This window comes from Dufourea novaeangliae, unplaced genomic scaffold, assembly GCF_001272555.1.
Source record: "Dufourea novaeangliae isolate 0120121106 unplaced genomic scaffold, ASM127255v1 scaffold84, whole genome shotgun sequence".
Classification (NCBI taxonomy): Eukaryota; Metazoa; Arthropoda; class Insecta; order Hymenoptera; family Halictidae; genus Dufourea; species Dufourea novaeangliae.
Window position 1 is genome coordinate 1,439,493 of NW_015373964.1, and position 27,905 is coordinate 1,467,397.

The window sequence follows — 27,905 nt, forward strand, 5'->3', positions numbered from 1 at the left end:
TCTATATAAATACAAATTTTTATCTTAATACACTTGTCTAAAATGAAATTTCTCCATAGAAAGATTACAGGTTAATTAAATTGCATCTACAACTCCGAAACACCCTGAACAAGAGTCGAGAATACAAAATTGTATCAGGAAGTGCAAAGGTAAGTATAAATCTACAAATGTAAAAGTTACCAAAATTCAGTCACAAGTCTAAGTATCAAAATGTTACATTTACATTGAAAATACGCTCCAACGGTTACAGCTTATTCTGCTTCCTGCTTCGCTCTGGCACACGAAAGGCAGCAAAGTTGTTGGTAGAACTGATAAGTACAGAGCCGAGCTTGTAAGACTAAGTTGCAGTTCGATATACTGTCCTTGCAATGTGGATTTTCATCTAGAACTAAAAATGGAAAGAGTAGTCTTGCACTTGCAGGACTCTGTGATGATTCTCGGATCCGTGGACGTCGTCCCTGCAAGGATAATCGTTGCAGGTCCTTCGGGTTATAGGTCTGTCTTTTTCTTTGCAATGGAGCTCGTGAGGCTCAGGTGATTGGCCATCTCTATTCAGACATCTCACTTCTCTTTTCTGAATACCTTTTCCACAGGATCGAGAGCACTGAAATCGTTGCAAAAAATGTTAATAAATCTGTTCCATTGGTTCCAATGTTAACTTTGCTTAATCTTCTACCAAAGAAGTGATGTTAACGATAATATTAACACATTGGTTATCAAACTGAAATCCATAGAAATTACGGAAAGACAAAAGCTTTTTTTTTTTAAACAAAATAGAAAGTGTACAGTCATTACTTATCAAATTTGTTTTATCTGATTAAACTATTTATTTTATTTGTTTTATCTGATTAATTATTTAATTTTGTTAATATCTGACTCTAAGTATTAATATTGTGATATTCGACAAATTGTGTTATCTATACTTGGGTGGCTTTGTAGTCGGTGTTCAAGGTATTAAATAAATAATAGACTAATATCATCTGCAGAAATGAATTTTTTTGAATTACTTCTGTCCAATCGGATATGAACCACGTGGACGTGCATGGAGGTCCGTTACAAGGTTTTCTCGTTTCCGGTTTACTCGCTGGGCAATTCATATCGAGGACCACGCGAAGGGATCCGCGAAGGGTGGTCACGCAGACGGCTTCTCTGACGTGTTCTCCTGTGTCACATTCTGTGGAACACTGAAAAGAAACAAAGAAATATACATTTACATCTCTATACAGTGTTCCGTGGCAGAGGTGATTCTGCAAGTTAAAATAAAACGAAAATAAAAAATGACGAGATTGTGATGGAGGTTTTGTTTTTAAGTTACTAACAATAAAAAATTGGGGCCAGAAACGCCTGATATCAGGCAACCTGCGTAGTTAATACACTGGTATCACTGACAAAAATACGCCCTTTATTCTTATTAGCCAAACAGTCACGACGGGTACACTGGTGTCCCCTGAAAAAATATACCCTGTCCATTGGTATAATCCCAACATCTGCAGGTCAGTCGCGAGTGGTGGCGATCCTACCTAAGAACAGGTAGTAGGTATGTATCCTCTCACTGTTTACACATTTTTATTACTTTCCTCTCCTTCTTGTGGAATACGAGTAATGTTTTCGTAGTTCGGTGACAGTCGTCAACGCGAACACATCTAGTCGCGTCGAAATAGATCTCGAATTTTTTGATCGTAATAATTTTTAATTTATTTATTATAGTGAGTTGTAGTTTAGGTTAAGTTAGTTTATTTAGTGCTTATTCTGTGTTCAGGCTTAACATCGTGCAACGTTTCGTCTGTGGTTTTTTATGAAGTGTCGCAAGAAAACAGCCTAAGTTCGAGTGCAAATGTTATACGTCAATATTTTGGCTATGAGGTAAGGATATACTTTTTTTAGGCGACGTCAGTGTACTTACCGACACTGTCGTGCCGTACGTTTACCGCGTGTACGCACATTGCCTGGTTACAGGCGTTTTTAGCCTGAATATTAAACGATTAATAACTTGAAAACGAAGCTTCCAACACAATTTCCTTATTCTTGATTTTCGTTTTATTTTGACACATAAAATCACACCTTAAAGTTTCTGACACCAATTGCCGAACATCCTGTATAATAATGATTTCCGAATACATGTTAGACTTCGAGATAAATTATAGACTTCCTTATCTGAATTGTGATTCAAATCTAAATTTCGGTAATTAGTTAAAGATTATCGTTCAAGCACGAAAGTTAACATCAGCTTTCGTCTTTGATGCCTCTGGATATGATAATAATCAAACCTCAGACCAAGGTCCTGTGAACCATTGCCCGCTGCAGGTCCTGTTACTGGAGCAGGTTCTCGTAGTTTCCGGTCTAGTCGATTGGTCGCAGAATTCTTCCTCGGAGCTGTTCTCGCAGAAAACCTTTCTGGTTTGCACGCCAGTCCCGCAATCGGATGAGCACTGCGAAGTTATTAAAATTACACAAAATATCGATAAAGAAAATTCAGAACAGGACCCGCGAGGAACACAATTAAGTTGAGATTATCAAGGTCAGTTGTGAGGGTCAAATGAAACAAGAGTGTCTTCAGATTGTAACAGGGAATAAAGGTTTCTTTAAAACCTCATTTCGAGACTTCAACCAGGTGGCAAAGTACGATGTATTCAGTCAGGAAATTGAACAATGCTATCTGATTTATCATGTGGGCAAAAATTGAATAAGAAACTGAGACTATTCTTACCCCCTCAGACCATTCGGTGTACAACCATTGTGGGCTTTGAAGTCTCGTAGAGGCAACGTTCACTGGTGGCGGTTTGGTCGTGCAAGGTCCAAAATCACAAGCTTCTTGAGTATCAGGTTTTGTTTCGAGATCGCAAGGAAGACCTTGCGTTACGCAAGTTGCGAATCTCGTCCTTTTACCTGGCCCGCAAGACGTCGAGCACTTTGATAGAAGAAGAAATCATTTGTGTCATATGTTGCTTTCGATACAATCTGCATTCTAACTGTAGACTATTTCTGTTACTTGGATTTATGGAAGATTAACCATGATACATTCACTTCTGGATTTTGTTTCTTCTCTTAGGCCACTTATTTCTATAACGGGCTCTTGTAAACGTAATTATTCTGTCCTATACACGAATCGTATTTTCTTCTTTTTAAACTATTAGAATTAGTATTCAGTTATGGACTAATACCTGCTTTTTTTCAACTTTCGAGAAACCAACCATGCGATGAACTTAATACTGGACAAGTTAGCATATCAAATTTGACCTGTCACATATTCAACATGGTATCTAATTGACTTTATCTTATATTTTTGTTATCATTGTCTTTATTATTATGTGCATATTATACTATGACACGTATCAGATCTGATAAAGCTAGGGAAGCCAAAAGGGCTCAATTAATACTCGAAAGCCTCTAAATCACTCTATACCCCAGATATTCAAGGAGCATTCATTGGTAATAAATGTAAAAGCTAACAAAATTAACACGTTCGGTCGCCCAACTGTGTAAGTATAGAGTCTTAGAAGGAAGACAGAGATTTATTATATTCTGTAATCCCAAAGGAATTTTCTGATTAATCATACAGGTGATGTCTGTTATTTTGGACCACGTCTGATTTATGAACTCCTGACTTAGAGTGTCGAAATGTGTAATAAGAGAAGGATAAGTACCGAAGACCATGTGCCCACGTTCCATTGTGGAGGCGGTGCGTTCGTTGGCGTTATTTTCGCGTCGTATTCACACGCTGGCATTTCGCAAGTTTCGGTCGTAGGAAGGATTTTCGGTTCCATGCAGGCGCCGTCGGCTATTCTCATGACTAACGAGGGTTTGATTTCTTGCACGCATTCCAATTCTCGAACTCGAGTTCCGGTACCGCAAGTGACGGAACACTCGCTCCAAGGACCAGCCCTCCATCTTTATAAAATAGAGTTAATTGCTTTAATTAATATTTTGAAAGAAACTTTGAAAATCTTTGAAAATCTTCAATCTTTTGATATTTTAACGCTTTGCCCTATGATTTTCATGATATCTGCAGTCTCCAGAACTACTTTATCATCAATAATTCCCGAGAAAGAAAAGAAATTCGTGTATTTTTTACTTTAAAAGTTAAATGTTAATATCATCAAAATAGTATTTCAGTTTGACTCAAAGAAAACTAATAATATTTCTGTTTGTTGAATCTTTGTTTAACCTTTTCTTGTTAAACCTTTAAAATGTTCTCCTAACAGTAGAACTACCAAGGAAAAAGAAACTGATTTTACTTTGTAATTCTATAAAAAATTATTTAAAGTGAGGAGTAAATTTTGTTGGGATTGCGTGATGTGTGTTGAGTATATTTAAATATGAGTAATTTAATTGATTCACCAATTTGCATTCTTTTAAATGTTGCTTTTCTGGTCTGGTAAAAACAGCTATATGTTAATCGTTGGTAGTTCTAAATGGACAATTAACCCGTCAAGTGGGGAGAATGATTTTATCCACATTGACTTATACTTTTGTGTACAATTTGACGTCACAAAAATGGCCGACATGTCGATTCATTTTAAAAATATTACAAGAAAAAAAACACACCTTCTGTTTTTAATTAAGTTGATAAATTGGAAATTTGTTTTCACCTTTTTGTAGTCAAATACTCCACACCGTGAAAATTCTTTCCGCGCTTAAGGGGTTAAGGATGAATGATTTGAGTGTTTTACTTACTTGGGTGGACAGGGTATGGTATTACACCGTACTTGAACTTCTCCCGGCTTTTCTAATGCGTGACATCTTTTCTGTGGTACCACTGACTGCGTGTGTTCTCGTACGCATATGTATTTTATCATTTGGAAGCCTTCCATTCAAAGAAAAAATGAGATAATAACTTTAATTTAACATTCATAATCTTGAATACATAATCTTACTTTACATTCTTAACAAAAATCTTAGAAAATTACTACAGGACAGTTTAAATGAAAACCTCACAAAAAAATGGTAGAATGTGAGTTTCATAAATTTAAAGTGAATATTAATTACCTCCTCCACAAGATCTACTACATTCGGTGTAACCACTTGCTTTCCATAAGAATTTTCTCTTCTTGTATCGTCTTGGAAGATATGGCGTTTGTGTTCCATCATTGGTTGTAGAACCACTTTCTATTCTGAAAAGTAATGAGCAAACTTTAATCAATAATGTCTTTTAATCGAAGTTCCCATAAGCATGTTCAGGTGTTAGATATGTAAGTAAATATTCGTACCTTCTGTGCGGAGTAGTTGGTGCAATAGGTTCTCCAGATTTACTGGAAACTAAGAATAATATTTACACAATAATATTAAAATAACACTTATAGTTCCACTTGTTGTAAAATAATACATACTCATGCGAATTCACTTAAATATTTGCAGTTTAATTATTACTAATACGGTATGGTCTTATATTATATTAGAGACTATAAATGCAATTATAAAAAGCAAGAGATATAGTGCTGTGGTTATAATAACATCCACAAAATGTAGTTATAGAGAAGATATACATACTATACCAAATACTACAGAAACTTTTAAATTTGAGTGTTATACCTATTTTATGTCCAAAGTGAGAATTCGTGGGGACATTCACATTTCCAGGGATGATGTATCGATAAACAATACCAGGATTCGGTTCCTGATATAAAACCTGATTGGAATGGTAATATTTTATTAATATTTCGGTTCATAAAATAATATGTTTCAATCTATATGAATGCACCGGCTGTGTCATCACGACGTAGATTAATGAATTTTTTGACGCGTAACGTGATAGATTATTTCACTCTATTATGTATCCGAATGTGGTATTGTTTAAAATAATAAACTATTTACCATAACATCGATCGGTTCTTGTAATGGACCAGTAGCAGAGAAACTTTCCAAATGTTGATGTTCTTGGCGAAGGTACACAAAGGTTGTTCCCGCCGCTGGATATTTACCGGATAAATTGATATTGTAATTTCCATTTAACAAGTAGGTGCCATTTTGCAACTTGACCGCTGAAACAACAAAGTATAAATTTACGTTTATCTTCGAATAGTGCAAATGAACATTTCTTTCTAAATATTCTTTTCAGTCAACTTTCAGCTTTATGGTACATGGTTTTTACATTTTTATATAAAATCTGAGAATTATTAGTTTAATATTTTTCATAAATTAAAGATATGATAATAACAACATGCATTGACATCTCGTAAGGAAAGCACATTTCACAATGCTCTTTCCAAGGCATGAAATGGCACATTTGTATGAAGGAATATCAGAACGATCGCGATTGATAGACTTAACAGCCCCCCGTTGCTAATTATTTCACGCGCGTGTCATGCGTTGAGAAGTAAATCGCATAATCAGTCCTGTAATGAAACGCAGAGTCATTCACGGTGTCTGAGTATGGGGATAGCTGATTCTGTCGGTGCAGTGTACGCGATACGATACATTAGAAATATAAACGAGTCATTTGCTAAATGACGTGCACGTCGATTACCCGCTGTGTGTCTTTCATCTCTGTTCAAGCGTAGTTAAACGAAACATTAGATTGGTATTAGCAGCCATTAGTGGCCACATTTGCATAGAACCAGAAGTTTAGCCTTTTTATTTTGTCTCTAACCTATAACTAATATTTCATAAACAATTACTACATACATTCATTTTGTAATAGAATAGAAATCACTTTTTGGTTTAATTATACACCAATTATATTATAATTACAATTGCGTTATTACAACAGAAGTCACTCTGCATAGTTCATTCACTTTCTTCAAAAAAGATTAGATATGCAGTTATTTTTGTTACAACTATTTCTGTCTTCTCACTAAAATGTTTAATTACAATTATGTTACTGTTAAGTTCGTGTTGGCTAATAAATTTTCCGTAAACTGTGAAGTGAATTGAAATCATGGAATAATCTTTTTAGTAACATCACAATGCTTTGTTAAATCATACATCATTGTATAGGATACTAGAAAATATTAAATGGTGTCATATTTTACTCTATTAATACAGCTTCCTCAAAGGTTTCAATTTCTGATGTAAATTCGATGCTTAAAGGCGAACCGCGAACATAACTTTACGGATATGCTAACAAAGCCTTTCGTTCCGTCATGAATTGAATATGGATTCGCGAGGCGAATGTCAAACTTTCGTATTAACACTGAAATTGATCGCTACGGTAAAACCTTCGGCTCGTTTTACATTATTTCACACCTACCTGATTTCTTTCGGATCCAAAGAATAGCCGCACTTCGCAAAACGTTCTATGTACCGTTTAATCTTCTTAGCGATCTACGACACGTCGATTGATCGCCGTAAAAAATCCCCGATCGCGATCGTTTAGAGGAGAATTACGTTTTACAAGGGGGCGCCAGCCGGCATGGATTTTATGACCGATCGATTTATGCGATTCACGACAGATACGATCCAAGACACGACGTACTTTGTATTCATAATAACTCAAAAAGGTTTTACTTTCGAAATGTAAAGGCGAATGGGAACAGAATCTAACAGGTGATAATATAATAATAAATCAATGTAAGAAGACGTACGACTCCAGTAATAATACTTCTCTAGATAAACATTAATAATGTTGAATTTCTGTTTTTTTATATAAGCAAGACACATGTATTTTATAAATAGTATATCAGAACTGAGAGAAAATTCTTCCTTATACCTATATTTTAACACTAGAACTACTTTGAATGTATAATAAATAAAATTCTATAATGTATCGACATGTGTAGGTACCTACCTACTATATGTATAATGCAGCATGACATAATATACTATAATGTAAAATGTATCATGAAATACAAGTCAATATAATTTCTGACAAAAATAACTTTACGATTTCAATAATTGTAAACCAAGAAATTCGAAATCCGTCATTTTGACGCATTCTATGGTTCTAGTGTTAATCATAAAACGATGAGTTTTTGTACGAATATTTAGGATGAAAGATACAAATTATCACTATTTCTAAAATTAATTTTCGAACTTTCTAAACTATTCGAACTAACTAAAATTAAGAACTTTCCCTAAGACCTAATGTAGCTTTACTTATAAACGTTTAGAACTAAAGAAGTTAACCACGGCTTTTTAAGAGGTCTTTTATTAGAGGACATTGATAGAAAAAAGAAAACAAATAAATCAATTTTTTACAACTCGTAAAGAAAACAAATATTATCTTCAAATCATGACCTCTGTTTGCAGAACATTTGAAGGATATGTTACTACACCTTTAAAAAAAATTAGTTTCAATTTCATTACTTTCCATTAAGTAAAAATGTCTATTCTACTTAGATTTCTTTAATGAGAACTTTAAAGTCTATTTACTCGAAATAGCGTTTTGGCGTATGTGCCCTTTTTCCATCACTGTTCAATCTTTTTCCTCAATTGTTCCAATAAAACTCTAGAAATGTATACCCTTTACTCTGAGAAAAACAAAGAAATTCGGAATATTGTCCTATAGAATTGTGATGTAGAAACTTGAGTGAGCAATATGGTATTTGTCAAAAATTGTTCTGTGTCTGTATACTACTACATTTACAGACCAAAAGGAATTAACATATGAATAATAAATAAGCAGAAACGTCATTCTTGTCGCAGTATTTGCTACCGCGCGTCAGAAGATATCATGGAATCTCAGAGACCAGTTACTCAAAGTGCAACGCAGCTTGTAACACGCCTATCAATAGATGTTACACTGCATTTGCAAGAAACGTCGTGCCACGTCCCACTTAGCACGCAACGGGAGAGATTAGATTAGAAGAGGGGTTGGTGCTGCAAAGCACGACCGGGAGGACAGATTCTGAGGATAGGAGATCCCGTTTTGATAAATAAAGAAGGGATCGCGGAACGGGCCGAGCTGATTGCTCACAATCGCGAACAATCACGGCGATGATTTGCTTACTGGCATGGCTCATTAGAATCAGTTTGCTGCGGGTTCGAACGGGATTCCGTGTATCAGCTTGATTCAATATTGTCAGGCAACCTTCGTTTGCTCCCATTTCTCTTCATTCGTTACGCGTTCGTTCGTGGTCTGCTTTATTGTCTTCCGCCAATTTCACGCCTTTGTTGCCGAACGTGTATACATGATTCCATAAATCGCGATTATTTTCTTTTGTATCGAAGACTACTTCTGCATTAAGCTTGTAATAAGGACACCTTCTAATGACGATGTCAATCTGATAGAGTAGATCTGAGAGTATCTAAATATTGGGTTCAGCGGAAAGTTTTTGCGTTTTCTGCTTGTTTAATATCTAATTACAGTGCTTGATGATAATTATTTTTTTTATTACCGTCATCTTGAAGAGTGATTTATCGTATAATGCCTCTACAATTGGATTTTAAACTTTTCGGTTCTTTTTTTTTATTATAAACATCATCCAAAAACGTCAGGTAATAAAATGGTATATTCATCACAAATTGGTTATGGATTTCAGAAATTTGATAGTAAAAGAAATAAATAAATATTAGGTGTACGAATACGTAATCAACTATTTCTTCTTCTTCATAAACTAGTAACACAGTTGAAAAGTAAAACATCTTTCTACGCTTTTTTTCATTCAAAATGGCGACGTACATTAAAGAATGAGGATAAATAACATTAAAATAACATTGGTTTCTGATTTTATCGAAAATAAGTATTGAATTTAAAGAAATATTATGTATCACCTATTGGTACACCTAATACATAGTATACAATAATAGAACAGATCAGATGACAAAAAAATTTGAATAGCAAGTGTTTCTAGAAGTTCTAATGCATTTTGGTCACGCGTTCCTTTGCGCTAAATATACAATGTCACTACCTTACCCAAATAATTCTCCGTGTGTCGCAATTGTGTCACGTTCAGAGCCAGAGCACCTCTTGGGACCGTGGCCACTAGATTGTAACCCAACTCCAAGGTCGGTTCCGTGAAAATCCCATCGATCAGGTGTCCGCTGCAGCGACGCGAGAAACACTGCAATCAGAATTAGCATGGTCTTGATTCATTATACATGCGTTTATTGAATTTTTTACTACCGGCGAAGACAAGCTTAATGGATCTTGTGCTATTTCGTGTTCGCAAATTCTGCATTCGTTATGAGGACTACATCACTTAGAGTAATTAAAGGATTAAATACTTGAGGCATTTTATCGTTCAGCGAATTATTCAACACTTTCGAATTCTAATACGCTTTAGTAATCAGGCATCTAGTAAAAAAACCAATGTGTTAAGTGTACATTTTCTTTTTCCCCTTACCGTTATCATTTTACTTCTGATAAAAGTAATAGGACGCTACTTAGATTCTTCCAGAGATATTCATCATTTTAATCCTGTCTTCAAGGATGATGACGAAACAACAGCTTTCCTGAAAGGAAATCTGTTGCTCTAAAATAATTAAGGGATCAGGTTTCCAGCACAATCGAGGCCGATACCTTATAGATCCATAGTTATTTGAGTAGGTGATCACTGTAATCACTTTCAACAGTGTGGTAATCCTTTGTTTTCTCGTTGACACCTAACAATTTCATTATCATATAAATCATAAATCGAATGAATTTTTCGCTATACCTACTTGTGTTTCTTAACCTAAGAGACTACCTTATATGTACTCTAAAAGAAATTTACAATACAAATCTAAACATCGTTCCTTTTTTCAAGTAATACTCTTTGTCATTTAAAATGATTAATCGTGAATACTTGTCTTGATCTTCCAATATTTAACACAATTTAAGAACGAAGAGTGTAAATATATATATGTGTACAGTACTGGAAATATTTATTAACACTATCACTTATACCTCTTTTATTATTACTACTACAACAATGAATAAAAACAGATATTTATTGCACAAATGTGTAGCTCACTCTCTTGGGCGAAATCTATTTCAACCCTCCATGACCCACCTTATTTTTACTGCTTCTTTCACCCCCTAAGTCTTTTACGTCCAGACTGATTCTTTTTTATCTTATAGGTTTCCAAAACACCTGGAAAAATTCAGAGCTACTTCCCAAGGTCCCTATTACACGATCCAATAGTTTCTAAAGTTGAACATTGATTTTAATAACGATCCCGCCGTTTCGTAGATATTCAAGCGCGAAATTTCACTTACGACATAAAAAACCTAATACCCATTTTCACTTCTGTACATCTATATCTTTGGAAGAATCAGAGATGGGCAAACTAATTATCTAGATAAAAAGTTTCGAATAACGAATAAAAAATAAAAGTATTTCTTCATTTTTAACTGTTCAAACGTGGAAATTTCAATTTTTATAATAAAATAATACTTCTTTATGAATTGAATCGACATTTGTCGAACAATTATTTAATCTCATTAACTGTTTAAAGCTCAGAACGACACCCTTAGATACTGTTGCTTTTCACTGTGTATTCGAATAAAATTCTGCCCAACTCTGGGAAGGATCAATCAAAACGCAAAGGAAAGAAATCTCCAAAAAAAGAGTTTCAGCACAAACACTTCTGTACGTCAAGCGAGCCCCGAAGACTCGCGAAACGCAGAAATTCGCGAGATCGCAATACGTGATTCCATTCACCTCGTCATTCAAGAACGCCGGCCATTTCCACGGAATAATTAGTCAAAACAGAATTGCTGTTTACACACGTGGCTACTTAACCGCGTCTGTGCAAACAGCCTGCAGCGTTATTGAATCAAGCGGATTCGGAGCACCGTCGAGTCCTACGAATTAGTAAGTCACAACATGCCTTCTCGCTGGACACGTGTTTGGACACGGAGGAGAGACCACGATGAAAATTATGGCTGTCCCAGGGCAAATTTAGCTCTACGGTCCCGGCTGCGTTGTATCGTCCCGTCTTTCCGAAATGGTGACAGCTCCACCGTGAATGCAATCGGAAGTCGAGACGTTCCGGATGTGTCGATGGTTCGATCGAGAGTAGCAACTCACGGCCATTGAACACTTGGACGATGTATCACGAGGAATTTCGTTACACGTCGCTACCATCAAGGACCAATTTGCGTTGCATCCGCGTGGTTTCCATCGAATAATAGCCATCGATATTAATGGCACCGCTACGACGATGTTTATTAGTATTCTGAACCACGCAGCTATGCAGTTATTCGTGATTTTAATCGAGACCAGAAAGAAAAATTACAATGATTTCCTGGAAGAAGATCCTTTGACCGTGAATAGAAGATTCCGTTGTGATTAGTAGCTATGCAAATCGGCACGTGATTTGTATTCATAAGAAATATTGTCAATCTGGACACAATGTTACGAGGTAAAGGATGCGAAGGATATTGTAACATTGTGGCTGTACGGTGTACGCTGCTTGTTCCCCCGATTGCGCTTGACGAAGAGGATTTAAGACGATACGAAATATTGTATGGTAAATTGCGCAGTATTCTACGTGGGTTAGCATCACATGGGCGTGGAATCGTGATGTGTATATAGGACGCGAAAGACGGGTATAAATTATAGGGGAAGACCACATGGCTACGTGGCCGCGAGTGCTTTGATGGTGATTCAAGTCGGATCTGGAACTTCGTATCTATTACTACCGTTTGATTGGGTGATTAATCACTGATGGCTTTCTTGAACGTTCAATTCTATTTCGGCTGCCATCGCTTCGCGGCAATTCGGGGATGCATCACGGTCACTGTGACGTCAAGGCATTCATTTTGTTTGTACAACTGTTCCGCAAACTTGCCAAGACTACTGAACGCTCCATTAATAAAAATTAATGTTTTCTGATTTATTACATATTTTTCGACGTTGTATTTTTTTTTTTAGGTTCAAGACGCACGGTTATTCAGTTAATCTCTTATTGTTGGTGACGAATTTTTCGGAGGGTATAACAATGTATTAATCATGAAAGATTGACTGACTTGTCATTAGTATTAAATTATATCTTTTTTTCTTCTCTTTCTGTCACATCGATTAGTACATACAGTGGCTACCAAAAGTTTCTGGCCAAACTGTAATTTCACCATATTTTTGTCATAACTTTTGCCAGACCTATATTTGTCAGAAACAGAAGAACAGATTATTTTTATACAAGAAAATTTTTAAAACTACCAAATCTGAAGGAACAATGTATCCTCAATGTGAGTATATGAAGTGTTTATTCGTATTATGTATTTTTAAAAAGATATGTTGAAATTACAATTTGGTAGAGGTCATACGTCATTAACAACGAAGTACAGTCTGAGTACGATGTTTAAGGCAATCAGATTTTAGAGTAAAGTTTTGTGTCTTACAGAAAATTAATTTTGTGCCTTAAGTGTTTCTGTGAAATGACAGCTAAGTCAGGGTTTAGGTTATCTTTTCGTCTTTGTGATTTGAAGCTTCTGCACTTAAATAGAAGATGATTGGTAGACATATGTTTGTGGTAGTAGTTGCAATAACGTGGTTCTGTTTGTTTTATTAAGTACATTCATGTGTAATTTTAGAGTGACCAGTTCTTAGCCGGGGCATAATTGCTTTTTCTTTTCTGTTTACATTGCTGTGTGGTATTGGTTGGTAAAAACCCTTTACTATGTTATGAATTTTATATATTATCTTATATTTAGATTAATTCTGCGTCTGTGGGCAACTCATCTACTTGTATTATAATATTTACACCACTGGATATTTCATTGTATTGACGTTCATCACGTTCACCAATATTAATTTTGTTCTATTTAAACTATTTTATAAAAATAGGAATGAATGATAGTCTAATAGGAATATGTCTAAAGAATATAGAAGGCTCTCACAGTTTATCTCGTGAAACTTCCGTTTGGTCTGAAATGATGCATGAGGCTTAGTGTTATCATATTGGAAGATGACCCCTTTTCGATCAGCTAAAACAGAGTGATCCTATTGCAATATTGGCAACTTCGCCTACACTACTCTAAACCGTCAGTGATCTTTTCAGTGTATACTCGTAGATTTGTCCACAGTAGAACGTATATGTCATTGTCAAACTGAATTATGCCCGTACGTAATAACTTCGAAGCTTTCTTGAAATTAAAAGTTTAAGTAAGTTATTTCATAATCCTAATTTTATATTGTATTACCTGTTAATTAACACTTAACTATTGAAGTGGGGTTTGAGGAACTCCATGAAGTTCTTAAAGAAATGAGATCAAATACATATCCATGTATGTATACAGGAACCACTGGTAATTAGTAGCTGCCAACTGACAATAAAGGAGCGTTTTAAGCTAAAAAATATTGTGTAAAATAAACTAAACGGAAAAAAACTCTTTTGAAAATAATTCTGAAGTGGGGTTCTATGAATCCCTGAACTGCTACTTTTTTAAACTGTAAACATGTTCGTATCGCCAAACACGACCTACTTCCAAATTATTCAGCATAAACCCCGTTCGATGCAATCGTCCACAGTAAACACAACGCGAAAAAATGTTCGATTCGTCGTTCCACCATCGTCCACCATTGTCCTTGATAGCCGACAGAGCTGAACGCGTCGCTGTTCCGTTGCGCGACACTTCTTTTTTCAGTAAAAGCTAATCAGTAACGTGCATATAAAGCCGCGCCCAAAGTGACACTCCTCACACTCTGATTGGATTAACCCGGGGATGAATGTCAAGTTACTTGTTGCTCACACGGGATCGATGTTAATTGTATGAATATCGCATGAGCGAATTTATAAATGGAACCAAGTGAGGGGGGGAACAATGAGCGGTCTACGGCCACGGGTCTCGATTACCGTTCGATAATGTCAAACGACGTGAAACAGGTCCCCGTTCGGATCGTTCGATATTAACCCGGCGATGGATGGAGAGTATCATACCGGTGGTACCGGACGTTAACATTATCTTCCATCGATGGTTATCTAGGATTTATATTTATGACACCGAGCCGTGATTTATAACCGTTCCTCGATAGATTATAATTACAATGAAATTTATGGAATATCTTAATTACGTAACGATTCGGTACGAACACACCGAGGATAATAAGTTACTCGAAAGGCTTATATGCATAAAGCAATTTTCTCAAAGACCTGTAAATAAATGTAACAACCCCTAGTGTCCACTTAAATATTTTCTTTTTGAGATCTGGTGCCGATCGCCGTTACTGGTCAAGCGTCCACCATGGAGTCTTTGGTACAAGGAATTCTAGGCTGTAGAGGCTGATTCAAAAGTAGAGTCGAAATTTCTTAATATTCTGAAAATTTTTGTTGTTGAATCAGAGCTATCTATAAATAAAAGATATTTATTTTATCGATAGAAATAATATAGTTCGCTAATACAAACTAAACTGTCTTTCAATCCTAACGTCTCAGGATCACATAAGAGACATCCTAAAATTCCTAAAGGACTCCAAAGTATAGCAAGAAATATAACCTAATCGAAAAAGGCGCTAATGACCGAGAAGTCGAACACCTAAAAAAAGAAAGTATATACTTCGTTCAAGAGGAAACTATTTTAACCTTTATACACAGTTTGGGTCAGTTTGCCCTAAATATTAAGCTTCGATTTTCAATCGTGCTTCTTATTACAAAAATTTGTGGACCAATATGACATCAACAGATAACGTGCATTACAACCTACTGATAGGTGAACACGACTTCTCGATTGAATTTTACCTTTGCTTTGGGGCAGCATAAAGGGTAGTAAAATAATAGCTTTTAAAACACTATACGAGGTTTAAAATAGGTCACCATAAAGCGAAATTCCTAATGTCCTATCGTCTCAATGGTTTCGTATAAAAGTTTATTATCGAATGACAACATCGGCGCTAAACTTTTACAGCGGAATCAATGCATAAATAAAAGCGTAGCGACGAAATCTTATTCCATTGGTAGTGACTGAAATAGGCGAAGAAACACGGTGACCCGTACAATCTGCGCGTAGAACGAGCCGTCAGTTTCGCGAGCCTGTCCTTTTCCTTTTTTTTTTTACTAAAAAACATATTACAACTGTACGCCACGGAACATAAATTCGTGGAGGCGTTAAAGTGCATTAAATTACGTCGCGCGCGTTAACTTGTAATAACCAAGTCATAACTCTTCCGGGCTACATTTACAAGTGGGCCCCGCGCGAACACACGTCAGGTGTTTACACTGCGATAAAACAAGCCGCCGTACCTCGTGCTTCGCTTCGGGAATCACGTGTGTAGTTGATTCGAATGAAAACCGCCTTCCGAATGGCCTGAATAATACACCGGGGGCATTGATATCAAATGTATCGCGACGGAATCCCCGTGTGCTGAATGTGAAAATATCGTGAAAGCAGACCAATCAGAAATTCGATTATTCAGAATTAAGAAATTAACAAATCTTTTGCAACAAAATTTTTTTAATCAGTGTTTTCGATAGTCATGCTAAATGAAGTAATACCCTCTGCAATTTGAAATTCAACATTTAACACGATGTACAAAACATTAATTGACGAATTTCTACAGTATTTACCATATGAGTCTTTGAAAGAATTAATGGATTAAGTAAATTTTTGATGAATTTTAGTTAATAACGTAGGAAGGCAGCTCTAACCTCATTCTATCTTGTACAGAAATGGTATATATCTTCTAACTTCACTAATAATTCAAGATGGGATTTAGTAGGGTGCAGGTACCTAATATCGCCTACATAGCAACATTTAAATCACTGCCAATTGAATAATAATTGATATTTTTGTATGTGATTTGTCTCAAAGTAAAGAAAAATTATTCGCGTTTCATGTAGTATACCTAAGTTAGAACCGTTGAAACCTACTTTTTAATTAGGACTCAAAAAAACATAAGATATGCAAAAAACAGGTTCTTATTAATTAATTCATTTTTGTATGAGTTTGTAAATTCATTTGCATAGGTCTCTTTATTATTTCTTGCTATATAAATGTTTTTTGATACATTTTTCATTAGATTTATGTTTACAAATTTTTGTTATTATAAAAATATAGAAATAGGATGTACATATTGGACAAACGAAATTAATTTCGGTTGGTCCGAAAATTTTGTATTGGAAAAAGAATTTGTTATTAGGAACACTAAAAAAGGTGGGTGGTATTGAGAACAGGCATACTGATATAAGAAAAACGCGATTTTCGTTAAAAAATATATTTGAATGGATTACATTCCTTAAGTATATCATTAATTAGATACTTCTAGTAGATATTCATGCAGTGACAGATTTTAAGACTAACTTTGTCTGAATATGCCGAAAAATTGTCACAATACAATAAATTTTTACACTATTAAGATTCATTCGAATGCATCCCCTCCTTTAGTTGTTGATCACTTGACACTACAATTACAGTATGTCTTCTTGCATATGGTTAAGCAATTTTTCAGTCTATGACTGATCAATTTTAGTGCTTGCTTTGCGAGATATAAGGAGTGGCGATATTAAGAACATAGGCCGTATTAAGTACCTTCACTATATCATCTCAATAATGAATTCATACTACAAGATTCTTTTTAAATCACTAAATATCTCAAAGGCATATTTATTGTCTTACGCCACCAATGCTTTCAAACACTAATACATCAACCAGCTATTTATTTTGCACCATACCAATAATAAAATAAACAATTTTTCTTAGTTTATAAAGTCCCATTCAAGTTTTCTGATGCCACCAGCCACCACTTCCGACTTCACCATCTCCATATTCTTATTTTTCAAATTCCAAGGTGTCCACGTTGATCTATATATCACTTCTCTTATGTTAAGCCTTTCCTCGCCGCGAGGACATTAACGATCGAACGAAAAAGAAACACACGTAACGCCGAGTCATTAAGATAATCGGCTAATTAATAATCGGCTTCGAAAGGGCCGAATGAATCATCCCGGGCCCCATAAGGAACGGGTACGGGTTCGATATTGTGCTCCGAATCCTCGACGTCGGGGATTAAACGGCTCTAGTGACCACGAAAATAACACAACAGGAATAAACGTCGAACTCGATTCATGTTATCGGGACGATCGCCTTGCCGTCATTGACGATGTCGCCGTTGTCAAAGTGGCACGTAAATCTGATTCATTTCTATGCACTCGGCGCAAGCTGTCCGATTTTGAATGGCACGTTGCCAAACTAAAATGAAATCCATTGTGTACATAACATGATGTTCATACAACTGACTTTACGGTCGTGACACGTAGTATCTCGAAAACAATAAATTAACGGTCAAATTTATCGTAAAGATGCATTTTTTTCTCAATAATTTCCTTTCAGAAAAGCAGAATCAAACATACCGTACGCGTAAAATATTCCCGACCTAATCTCGTTGTATATCTATGTAACAATTTTTAAATATAAATATGTATATGTACTAATGCCTATTTTTTAATTTAGCTAGGCTAGGAATGTATCACTAAAGGCTACAGCATATCCAAGTGTCAACAAAACCCGAAATATTACTTCAAGAAGTGTCCGATTTCGGGTAGAATGCCCTTAAAAAAGCCCACAAATACTGATCATCTTAAAAATCTGTGTTTCGTTAAATATAAACAAATGAAATTGAAAATTTAGGTTCGACAGATCCATAGAGAATTTCATTGCGAAGAATATAAAAAATAGAGCTTTACTTAAAAATTACATATAGACTGATTTGAAAAAAATAAACCATTATGTACCACCGTGGCGACGCTCAAGCCTCGCGATGACGGTGCACGTGACCACGGTTATTCGCGGGCTATCGGTTCTGCCTTTCCCCGTCTCATCCCTTTCTCGTCCCGTGCGCGCATTACAAGATGCGTACGCGTAACCGGCGCCAGCCGAGCAGGTTGCAAGTCGCCTCTCATTGCTCCCAACGGACAGACGAACGGACCGCGTCGACGAGACGTGTGTTGGACGCGAAGGCTACTCCTCGACGCGCTCTTCAACCCTGTCGAGGAGGGACCACCGTGAAAAAGCATTTCGAATTCGACGCCGCCACGGAATCCGGTCTTCTCCCGGGGAAAGTCAATTATATCCGGCAACCGAGGGAACAGGTTGAGAGGCGTGAAAAGAAGGATGGAATTCCGCGAAACCGTGAAACGATTCTCGGAACACGGTCATCGTTCATTTCACGCGGGAAATTGCTCTTCCATTCGGGTGCTTTCGTTTAATCTCTGCTCGGCGAAGACTGAGTCGCTTTGGACCCAGTTTGATTGAAAACTAACAAATGACACTTTGACGCAGGAAGTTCATTTTTTGGAAGAAAATGGGCCTTCATTTGCGGATATAAGTTTGATCAAAATTAGGGTATTGAAAAAATTCTACTTTTCACGGTTGACAACTTACAATCCATTGTTCAAATTTTGTCTGAAAAACCAGTTCGTTAGAAATTACTAGACTGCAGATTTTTATGCAAAATGACATTTTTCAATGTAATTCATAAAAACAAGAGAAAATGTAGGAATTTCTCACTTTTTTTAAGCATTTTACTAAGTTCAGAACCACATAAAAAATGTATTGCATCTGATGGAAGTTCTATCTTTCTCTGTATTTCACAGAGCCTCGTCGGCTATAGATGCATAAAATTCGCAGTCTACAAATTACGTATACACCGTCCAGCTGTAACTTATGCCTTATACTCTCGACCGCCATATTTGTTTGTAAAGGAACTTGAACAAATTTTGTATAAAGGGTGTTCAAGAAAAGGGTCTAAGGTTTTAGAGGCTTACAGTACTCTCCGAGTGGAGCAAAAAATGTCTAATCAACATAGGTTCTAAAATTAATCCTTTCGAAGTGAAATACAAAAGTTTGTTGTTAAATTTGTTATTGGTGTTCCATATGTCTTCCATTTATTTCAATATATAACTCATCTGCGGATCACATATTGACAAATATTTTCACATATTACGTCTATACCTCGTATTGGCTGTTGTAATACGACCATGCATTAGTGTACGTTTAATTGTAAGCCAATTTATCTGCTTACATTCCCTATGATACGGAGAAACTCACGATATCCAACGTTTGTAACTATAAAAGGTAATTTTACACCGAAAGCATTGATTTTAGAACCTATGTTGATTAGAGATTTTTTACATCCCTCGACGAGTACTACAAGTCCCTATAGTTTTATACCCCCCTTTTTAAGTACCCAAATGTTATTCATAAATGTCTTTATTAGAAAACTTTAATCAAAAAAGGTGTTTCTGTGAGTTATAATTAAGTTCCCAAAAATGTGGTATTTTTTAAATACATCAAGGGTGCTCTAACCTCAGAAAGCATTAATGAGTAATTGACGTTTAGATTGAGGTGTAAAAAGTGGAGCAGTTAGTTGTTTTGACAGATTCTCGATTCCAAAGAAATTTGCTCGTTTACTGAGTTACGGAAGCAATCAAGTTTTTCTACATCTTTCTGTAATTACAATACCAGTTTGATGTAAATTCCTCAGGTTCGTCATCTAGTCAATTATACATGTACGTTAAAATTAATTACTTAGAAAAGGGGTGCAGAGTAAATGTATAATTGAAAAGTGGGAAAAACTGATCGCATGCAGAAGAGAAAGCTGTCAATGACGCGAGAACGACGAGCAATGAAAGTCGAATAACTGCAACCTGCATGATCATGACCCTGCACTAACCGCGTGTCGTAACGTTGCCGAAGAAACGAGACACGAAAGCGATGGTACAAGAATAAATATCTTCCCACTGTCAGTCGTGTGTAAGCGTGTATAAAAACAAATTGATTATGTAACGGAGAAGAAAATTTAATTGAGACGTCATGTGCCTCGTGAAAGATCAAATAAAAACGGAAAACCATAGTTTTTATCGGTTCTAGAATGAAATTCCACTGCGTAATAACTGACGATAATAAAACTCGCGAAAAATTAATTGAAAGCCTCGTAAAAAAATTTAACGACGAACAAGAAAAGTCGTATTACCGATCGTTGGTTATATTCTGAACTTTTTTTTTTTAAGGACCTGTCTGTCATTCGGAGGCAATGCTCTCCGACAATTGTAATTCATGAGACGTACATGTACGTGTACCTCGTTAGAGAACTATAAAGACGTTTTGTCGCGACGTAACGTTTATTTATAATGATAAAGGAGATGTCACCGGCGAGGTATTTACAGGAAGCTACAAAACATTTCTAATTTATTACAATACCCCAGCCTAGAAAGCGCACGGCTCGTTCGTGACACGAAAACGAGGAAACGTTGGTAACACTCGACTGCTTCCTGGATAGGTCGCACGCAGGCTAATTCACGGTGGAGGATATATATCGAATTTTTAATTCGATCTATCAAACTATCAACTCGTACACGGGCATCGTGTACGTTCGCGGATGAATTCCTTGAACTTATCAGAGTTGAATACCACTGTAAATTCTCGTTTTTTGTTAGCTGGTAATGGAAAGGCAAACTGATAAACGTGTACGAAAAGATTCGAAGAATTCCAGACGTAATTTATCGCGAAGAATGAAATCGTAGAAGATTCCTAGAAACTTGAGTTGAAAGAAGTCGAAAAGTCACGGAACATTCGAACGTCTGTGTATTTAATAACTAGTAACACTGAAGTGAAGACTTTCTTGTACTGTAAGCTATAAAAGAGAACATGTTGATATTAATATTATGTAACCGTTTTTGTTTGTACATTTCTTTTATTAATTGTAGTAATTAACCCTTGCATACTGAAGGCTTCAGCAGTCATACGTTCTCTTAATGCCAGGTCATTTTGCCTCATAGTAAGAGTTCAGTTACTTATGTTACTATATTTTGATACCAAAATTCTGTAGTAAACACAAATTTTTTATTAAATAATGAAAAGGAAAATAGATATGCATGTAGACCCGGTATTCGATGTGCAAGGGTTAAAAACGTACAATTTTTATACTACTTTCTAACATAAAATTTCTATTCTTACAGATTTTTTAGTTCAATATTGTATAAAAGTGCTGTGACCGATCAACATTACGAATACCTATTGTAAGTTAGATGACCTAAATTTTTTATTAAAAGTTTCATCAATAATTTATTCCTCGAAAAGTCCTCATGTTCTCATAACCGTATCGATCTATAGCGATCAAAAACTATACACGTTTTCTGCAAATTTCTTATTAAAAAAACTATACTTTTATTAGCTTCCTCTCGCGACAATGATAGTTTCATTATTCATTCGACTACGACAGATATAAAGAATACGATTCTTTTTCCAAAGGTGATTGACTTAGATATCTAACGGTAATGATACCAAGGAAGGTGACTCAAATAAAGTCTTCTGGTTCTTATGCCTCTTATATTAATCAGCGTGACACGTTGGAGCACCAACGTGGACAATATTACAATAGATAACAATTCATGTGATTAATGAACAGTCGCCCACGAAACGAAAGACACGGGCACGCGGTTCGCTTGGTGAATTCGGATCAAGGATAAAGTCTGCTTCCTGCAACACTCAAAAGCGCCACGGGATGTAGTATACACGCCTGAATCTGTTCTAATGTGATATCTGACCGGTCTAAGAATACGCATTGCTCGCAACAAGATGAAAAATATCGGCGTCGCTTGGTGTCCACGCAATTAAACCGCGTTATTTACGAGCGACAGTCGAGGCACGATAATAAAACGCCTTCTTTGTTCGTCAAAAGGATTACTTGCCGTTTCGTTTTTGTAATCGATCGTTAGGAGGACCACGCAGTGCGTCCACTGCTGATGAACGTGCGTGGCTGATTTTTTGATCCCTTGTGATTATGCACTATGATTTATGTTATTACGCGAACGATCGTGGAAACAAGCCTGCATTCTTTAAATTTTCATATTTTCCTTTGATGTTAAATATAGTGTAATCATTCGTCGTATACAATTTTTTATACATGTCTGAAATAGAAACAAAAATACAAATACAAATTATTTATATGTTTTTTATGTAAGCAGGATTTATGTTAGTACGGGAACGATCGTGAAAGCAAGGCTGTATTTTCAAATTTTCCTTTGATGTTGAATATGGTGTAATTATTGATCGTAGACAATTTTTTACATGTCTACAATAGAAATAAATATACAAATACGAATTTTTTATATTTTTTTTAAGTAAATGGAATTTTAGTAGTTTTTGGACTTGACTGCTAATCCTAAAAATTATAGCTTTATTTTATAGTATCTGCAAATTTCTAAAATTTCTACTTTTTGTTAGAATGTTCATGTCTGGTTCATCGACGATAATTCACGAATAATACGGAATATATTTGAGTTTTCCATTTGAGGCTAATTCGAAGGAGCTAAAATGCTCGCCAATTTATACCTCCGACAGCGAGGCTGCAGCAACTTCCTTCAATAGCGACATTTACAGTCGACATTTTTAATAAAATGTGATTTTTGTAACTTTAAACGATAAATATAGAGTACTGAACGTTTCATAATGGTTTGTTTTATGGTTTCTGTTGTAATAAATTCACAAAGATCAGCTTATTTTCAGCGTTCTTATAGGCAATTCCCCCCATAAAACAAGAAGTTCATTTTCTTGCAAAAATATGCCCCTTTATTTTATTAGAACTATAATTTTATGGAGGGCTCATGTCACTGGGATTTGACCTGTCTTCGAACTCAAGTGCAATCCTACGACTTTTGAGACTTTTATCTATATTTATTAATGTTATCATTTTCCCAATTCTACTTTTTGTGTTCTTATTTTTTCAAAAACTTTATATCGAGGGAAAAAATAGGAAATTAAATATATAGCTGAAGTGACGAGTCGTGTCAGAGTAATCAATTATTTGATCAACTCAAATTCATTTAAATGTCTTGACACAAAAAATGGCACAACCTTTTGAAATTTATATTTATACTTTTAATTTCATAGAATTTCCAATGACATGGTAATTAATTAGAATATTATCTATATTTGCGTACGCGTGATTTGTACTCACATTTACTGAAATCAATGTACATACATATTAAAGCAGTAGTTAAAAGCTTGATTGACACAGATAGGACAGCCTGCATATCTCTTATGATAATTAACGAGGGAGTGGTTGACGTACAAGCAATATTCCTAACCCAGACTCTGCATCGACGAGTACGTCGCCATTTTTGGTTATTCTCTACAGCAATACCATTTCCTTCTGCTCTAATACCACACGATACCCTTATTTCATAAAACAGCCTGCAAATATTGTTTATTCCTGCCTTATGACGGGAATTCCTTTTATAGCGTAGTTGTCCGATCATTTCTAATTCCGACTTCTTTGTTCTGTAAAATTTACCTACGTTTTATGTGAAACCCGGTCTCCGTTCCAGTAATGCATTATACATTTTTTTCCATCATTATTTTATTCGTCATAGTTCTTAATGGGCACGAAAAGACCGGTTTAAACGAGACGCTCGCCAATCCTGGTGTGTATCCGATGTAATTTTAAAGTACAGGCGTTCATTAAGGAATACACGAGGACTATTTACCTTTCCGCGACGACACGGACCTCGTTAGACGTGGTAATAATAACGCTGATTAAACTAATGCCGAATATCCGCGACAATTCGTTATCTGGATGACGGGAAAACATCGCTGCATGCATGGAACAAGCTGTGTCGATTCGCCGAACGCGATCTGCGCCATTTCGGGTTCGTTGAAAATGCATAGAATGCATTTCACTATCGTTTAGAATATGCTAATAATTTATTACAGCAAATATATATCGAAAACCGAATTCTGTAAATGTACTTTTCGAACAATCAATTTTAACAGACTGTAGCTTGTTATTATTCCTGTAGGGCCATGAGAAGATATTGTACACTTTTACATACACAATTTCTGCGTGCATTTAATATTTGGAATAGCACCAATCCTATAATATTTGACATTATTATGAAGCATCGATGTTTGTTGATATGATTTAGATTATATTTAGAAATTTGTTTTCTTTTGTTGAAAAAGTACTCGGTTTATAGTGTAAACGGACCCACATTTGATCCCCTTTTTAATTTGACTTGAAGTCAGTGTTTGATTCCTAATTATATTTTTTATTATAGAAATTTGTAAATTTATTTGAAATCAGTAGCTTATAATATATTATAATCTAGCGATAGGTAAATATACCCGTATGCACAGTATCGGAAAAATAAATTCGAACACAAAAGAGTTTTCATTTTGTACGTATTTATGGTAATATTACAAAAGATCACTATTAAACTGACGCTAGCTTTCATAAAATTTACCCGGGGTACCTACATATTACAAAATATAAAATAAGTTTTACCCATACTTAACTGGACTAACGTACGGACGTTTCGTTTACAAGCATAAATTATAATCTGAAATATGAGTTTCATGAGATCATCATATTACATTTTCATTATAATTATTCTAGGTTGATACGAGGCACAACTTTGTCAGACATTTCAAAACGAAAAATCATAGATCGCTCAAATGGAGCGTGTGATATCCATACTTTCTCGATGTGTGAACATACAGAAATAGTCGATACATTCAATACAAACGAAAACAATTTTTCAACGTGGTAACTTAGAAAATATATCGAAGCGTGATTGACCTAAGAAAATAACAATTTGGCAAGACAGGTATTGATTATCTAATGTAACATCGATGGTATCCCTAATTCAAATAATACAGCAAAAGGTTTTTGTCCGAAAACATTTGTCCAGTAATATATATTTCCTGAATCAATTAAATTCAAGGTCCAGTGAATACAATAGTTTATCGAACAGTGCACGAGGGTCAAAGGCTCGTTCCATCCAGAAAGAAGAATAACTCGAAAGAACAAGAAACGAACGACCGACGTTTTACCACTCGAGAAATTAATCTACAAGTAGAACAAGGCTCTGGAATCCATTCCAAATGCACCGCTCAAAGCTCGAGGGGAACCTTTCGTGGGGAGCTCCCACACGAACCGATCCGACGGTGTCAGGAAAAAATACACCGACACGCCTCTCGACGAATTTTAGTGACACTCACGGATAAAGAGATGCTCCCAAAAAAGAGTTTCTTATCATCGTGACACGAACGAGAGACAGCCGTGTAACACTTTTTATTGCCCCCGTGGTTGGTAAGCTGCCGCGAGTCAAGAGACGCTTCTCCATCGGGTCTCTCTTCGGGCAACGACAAGGAACGAAGAAAAAAAGCGAGAGAAGAGAAAGAAGAAGGAAAAAAGGGAATAAGAAAAAAAAAAGAAGAGCTCCACGGGTCCGTGCTTTTCAGCATGTGCTGAGAGAACGGATCGGGCTTGAAGCACGAGGCGCCAGATATCCTGTAATTTGTCTTTCAACGAATCACTTTGGATGACGACGCGGGACAACGATTTTCGTGGAGCGTATAAATTACAATATTTCTGGGCAATGTGCACGATAGGCCACCATTGCCCCCATACTCCATCGTTTTTGCCTATAGCTGTGGGATCCAACGAACTTCATTGGCCTCTGAATTTCATTAGGAGTTAAGGCTTGAACTTGCTGTATTTAATTGGTCTATACTTCTTAGACAGTACTAACAGGGAATGAAATGAATACTATAAATTGATTTTAGAACAAGTAAGATGGATAAAACGCACTGTTAACCCTCCATAGTCACACCTCTTGAGACTTCCGTCGTGGTAACACTGGGTCCAATTGACCACGTCGACTTTGAAACGGTTCCCATTTTTATAGTATTCGTTCTATTGGATTAACAAAATTAATTGGAACATCAGTTACAAAGATCAATAGAAAAGTTTTCTTCATATTGTTTTTATTCATTTTACTAATATAACCTAAATGATTTGCACCCGTGAAATTAACTGCATACCTATATAAATGTAAACTGTAAAGCCGCGACCCTATGAAGCCATTTATAAGTTATATGATTCATACGAACAAATGCTAGCAAAAGTGTTTATTGAAATTAATACATTTTTGTTTGTGCGTGCATTTTCTAAATCAGAAATGTAAATGTATGCATTTACTAGTAAAAGTACAAATTTCGTTCCTTGTGAATACATTTACTAACCAGATTAGGAAGTGCATACATTGACCAGGAAATATGTACATTTACGGAATAAACGCTTTTACTGTAACATTACTAAACAACACACTAAAATGAATATAACAACGCTAAAACGAACAGAACTGATCAGTGGTGAATCGTGCAAAAAGGCATCTACATATCTAAGGAATACATAACTAAATAGAAAATTCAGGAAGCGTAGAATATATATATAAAAACACCAAGAATTTCTTCTGAAGTGGTATCATAAACTCGAACCCTAACGCGGCGAACATTTCGCCAATTTAAAGCGTTCAACGTGACGAATTACTCTACAGTTTCGAAACGGGCGTACAAAAGTTCTTTAGAAAATCGGTGACGTGTTCCTGTTAAAGAAATCTGTCCTTTGAATTCAGCTTCAAAGGGGGCCGCTTCATGGTTTTCGATTTTTTCTTCCCTATCGTGCGCGTTCAGCACGCGCACGAACGACTGCACATTAATTTGATCTACGAGTTTGGCATTGGACTTCAAGCCAAATGGGGACCGGCCCAGAAGTGTCTCAGCCATTAAGTAGTGACTAAACCTTTCAAGATTAAATTTAAATCGATAGAAATATACAGGGTGTAACAAAGATGTTCGAGGACCCGGAAATGGGAGATTCGTGAGGTGATTTGAAACAAGTTTTTCCTTAGCAAAAATGTTATCTGAGGCTTTGTTAACGAGATATTAACGAAAAACCACGGCCAATCAAAGCGCGAGTCTGCCAGCGAAGTTCCCGCGGTAATGTTGGCTACCAATCGCAGCGCATAGCCAACCTTACCGCGGGAACTCAGCCGGCAAACTGACGGTCTGATTGGTCGGGGTTTTTCGTTAATATCTCGTTAACAAAGCCTCAGATAACATTTTCGCTGAGGAAAAACTTGTTTCTAATTATCTCACGAGGCTCCTATTTGCGGGTTCTCCAACATTTTTGTTACTCCCTGTAGAACTGGATACTAATGGAAATTGTATTCTATAATAGAATTAGATCTTACCGTTAAAGAGATCAATAGAACGAACAGGAAAGCTCGATCCATCTTGGCGAAGATTCGCTGTCTGTTTCACAGTATGG

At 36.0% G+C, this 27,905-nt stretch overlaps 1 protein-coding gene across 1 annotated transcript; it reads right to left on the reverse strand.

Moving 5' to 3' along the window:
* Positions 1 to 251: 251 nt before the first annotated feature.
* Positions 252 to 27,886, reverse strand: LOC107186672 (thrombospondin type-1 domain-containing protein 4-like). Its single transcript, XM_015574599.1, is given in 13 exon segments — positions 252 to 401; positions 404 to 604; positions 1,008 to 1,184; positions 2,268 to 2,429; positions 2,708 to 2,908; positions 3,645 to 3,888; positions 4,675 to 4,804; positions 4,987 to 5,111; positions 5,208 to 5,256; positions 5,530 to 5,626; positions 5,812 to 5,978; positions 9,791 to 9,938; positions 27,829 to 27,886. Coding segments are annotated over 13 exon segments (1,893 nt in total). The 5' UTR covers positions 27,871 to 27,886.
* Between the last annotated feature and the right edge of the window lie 19 nt (positions 27,887 to 27,905).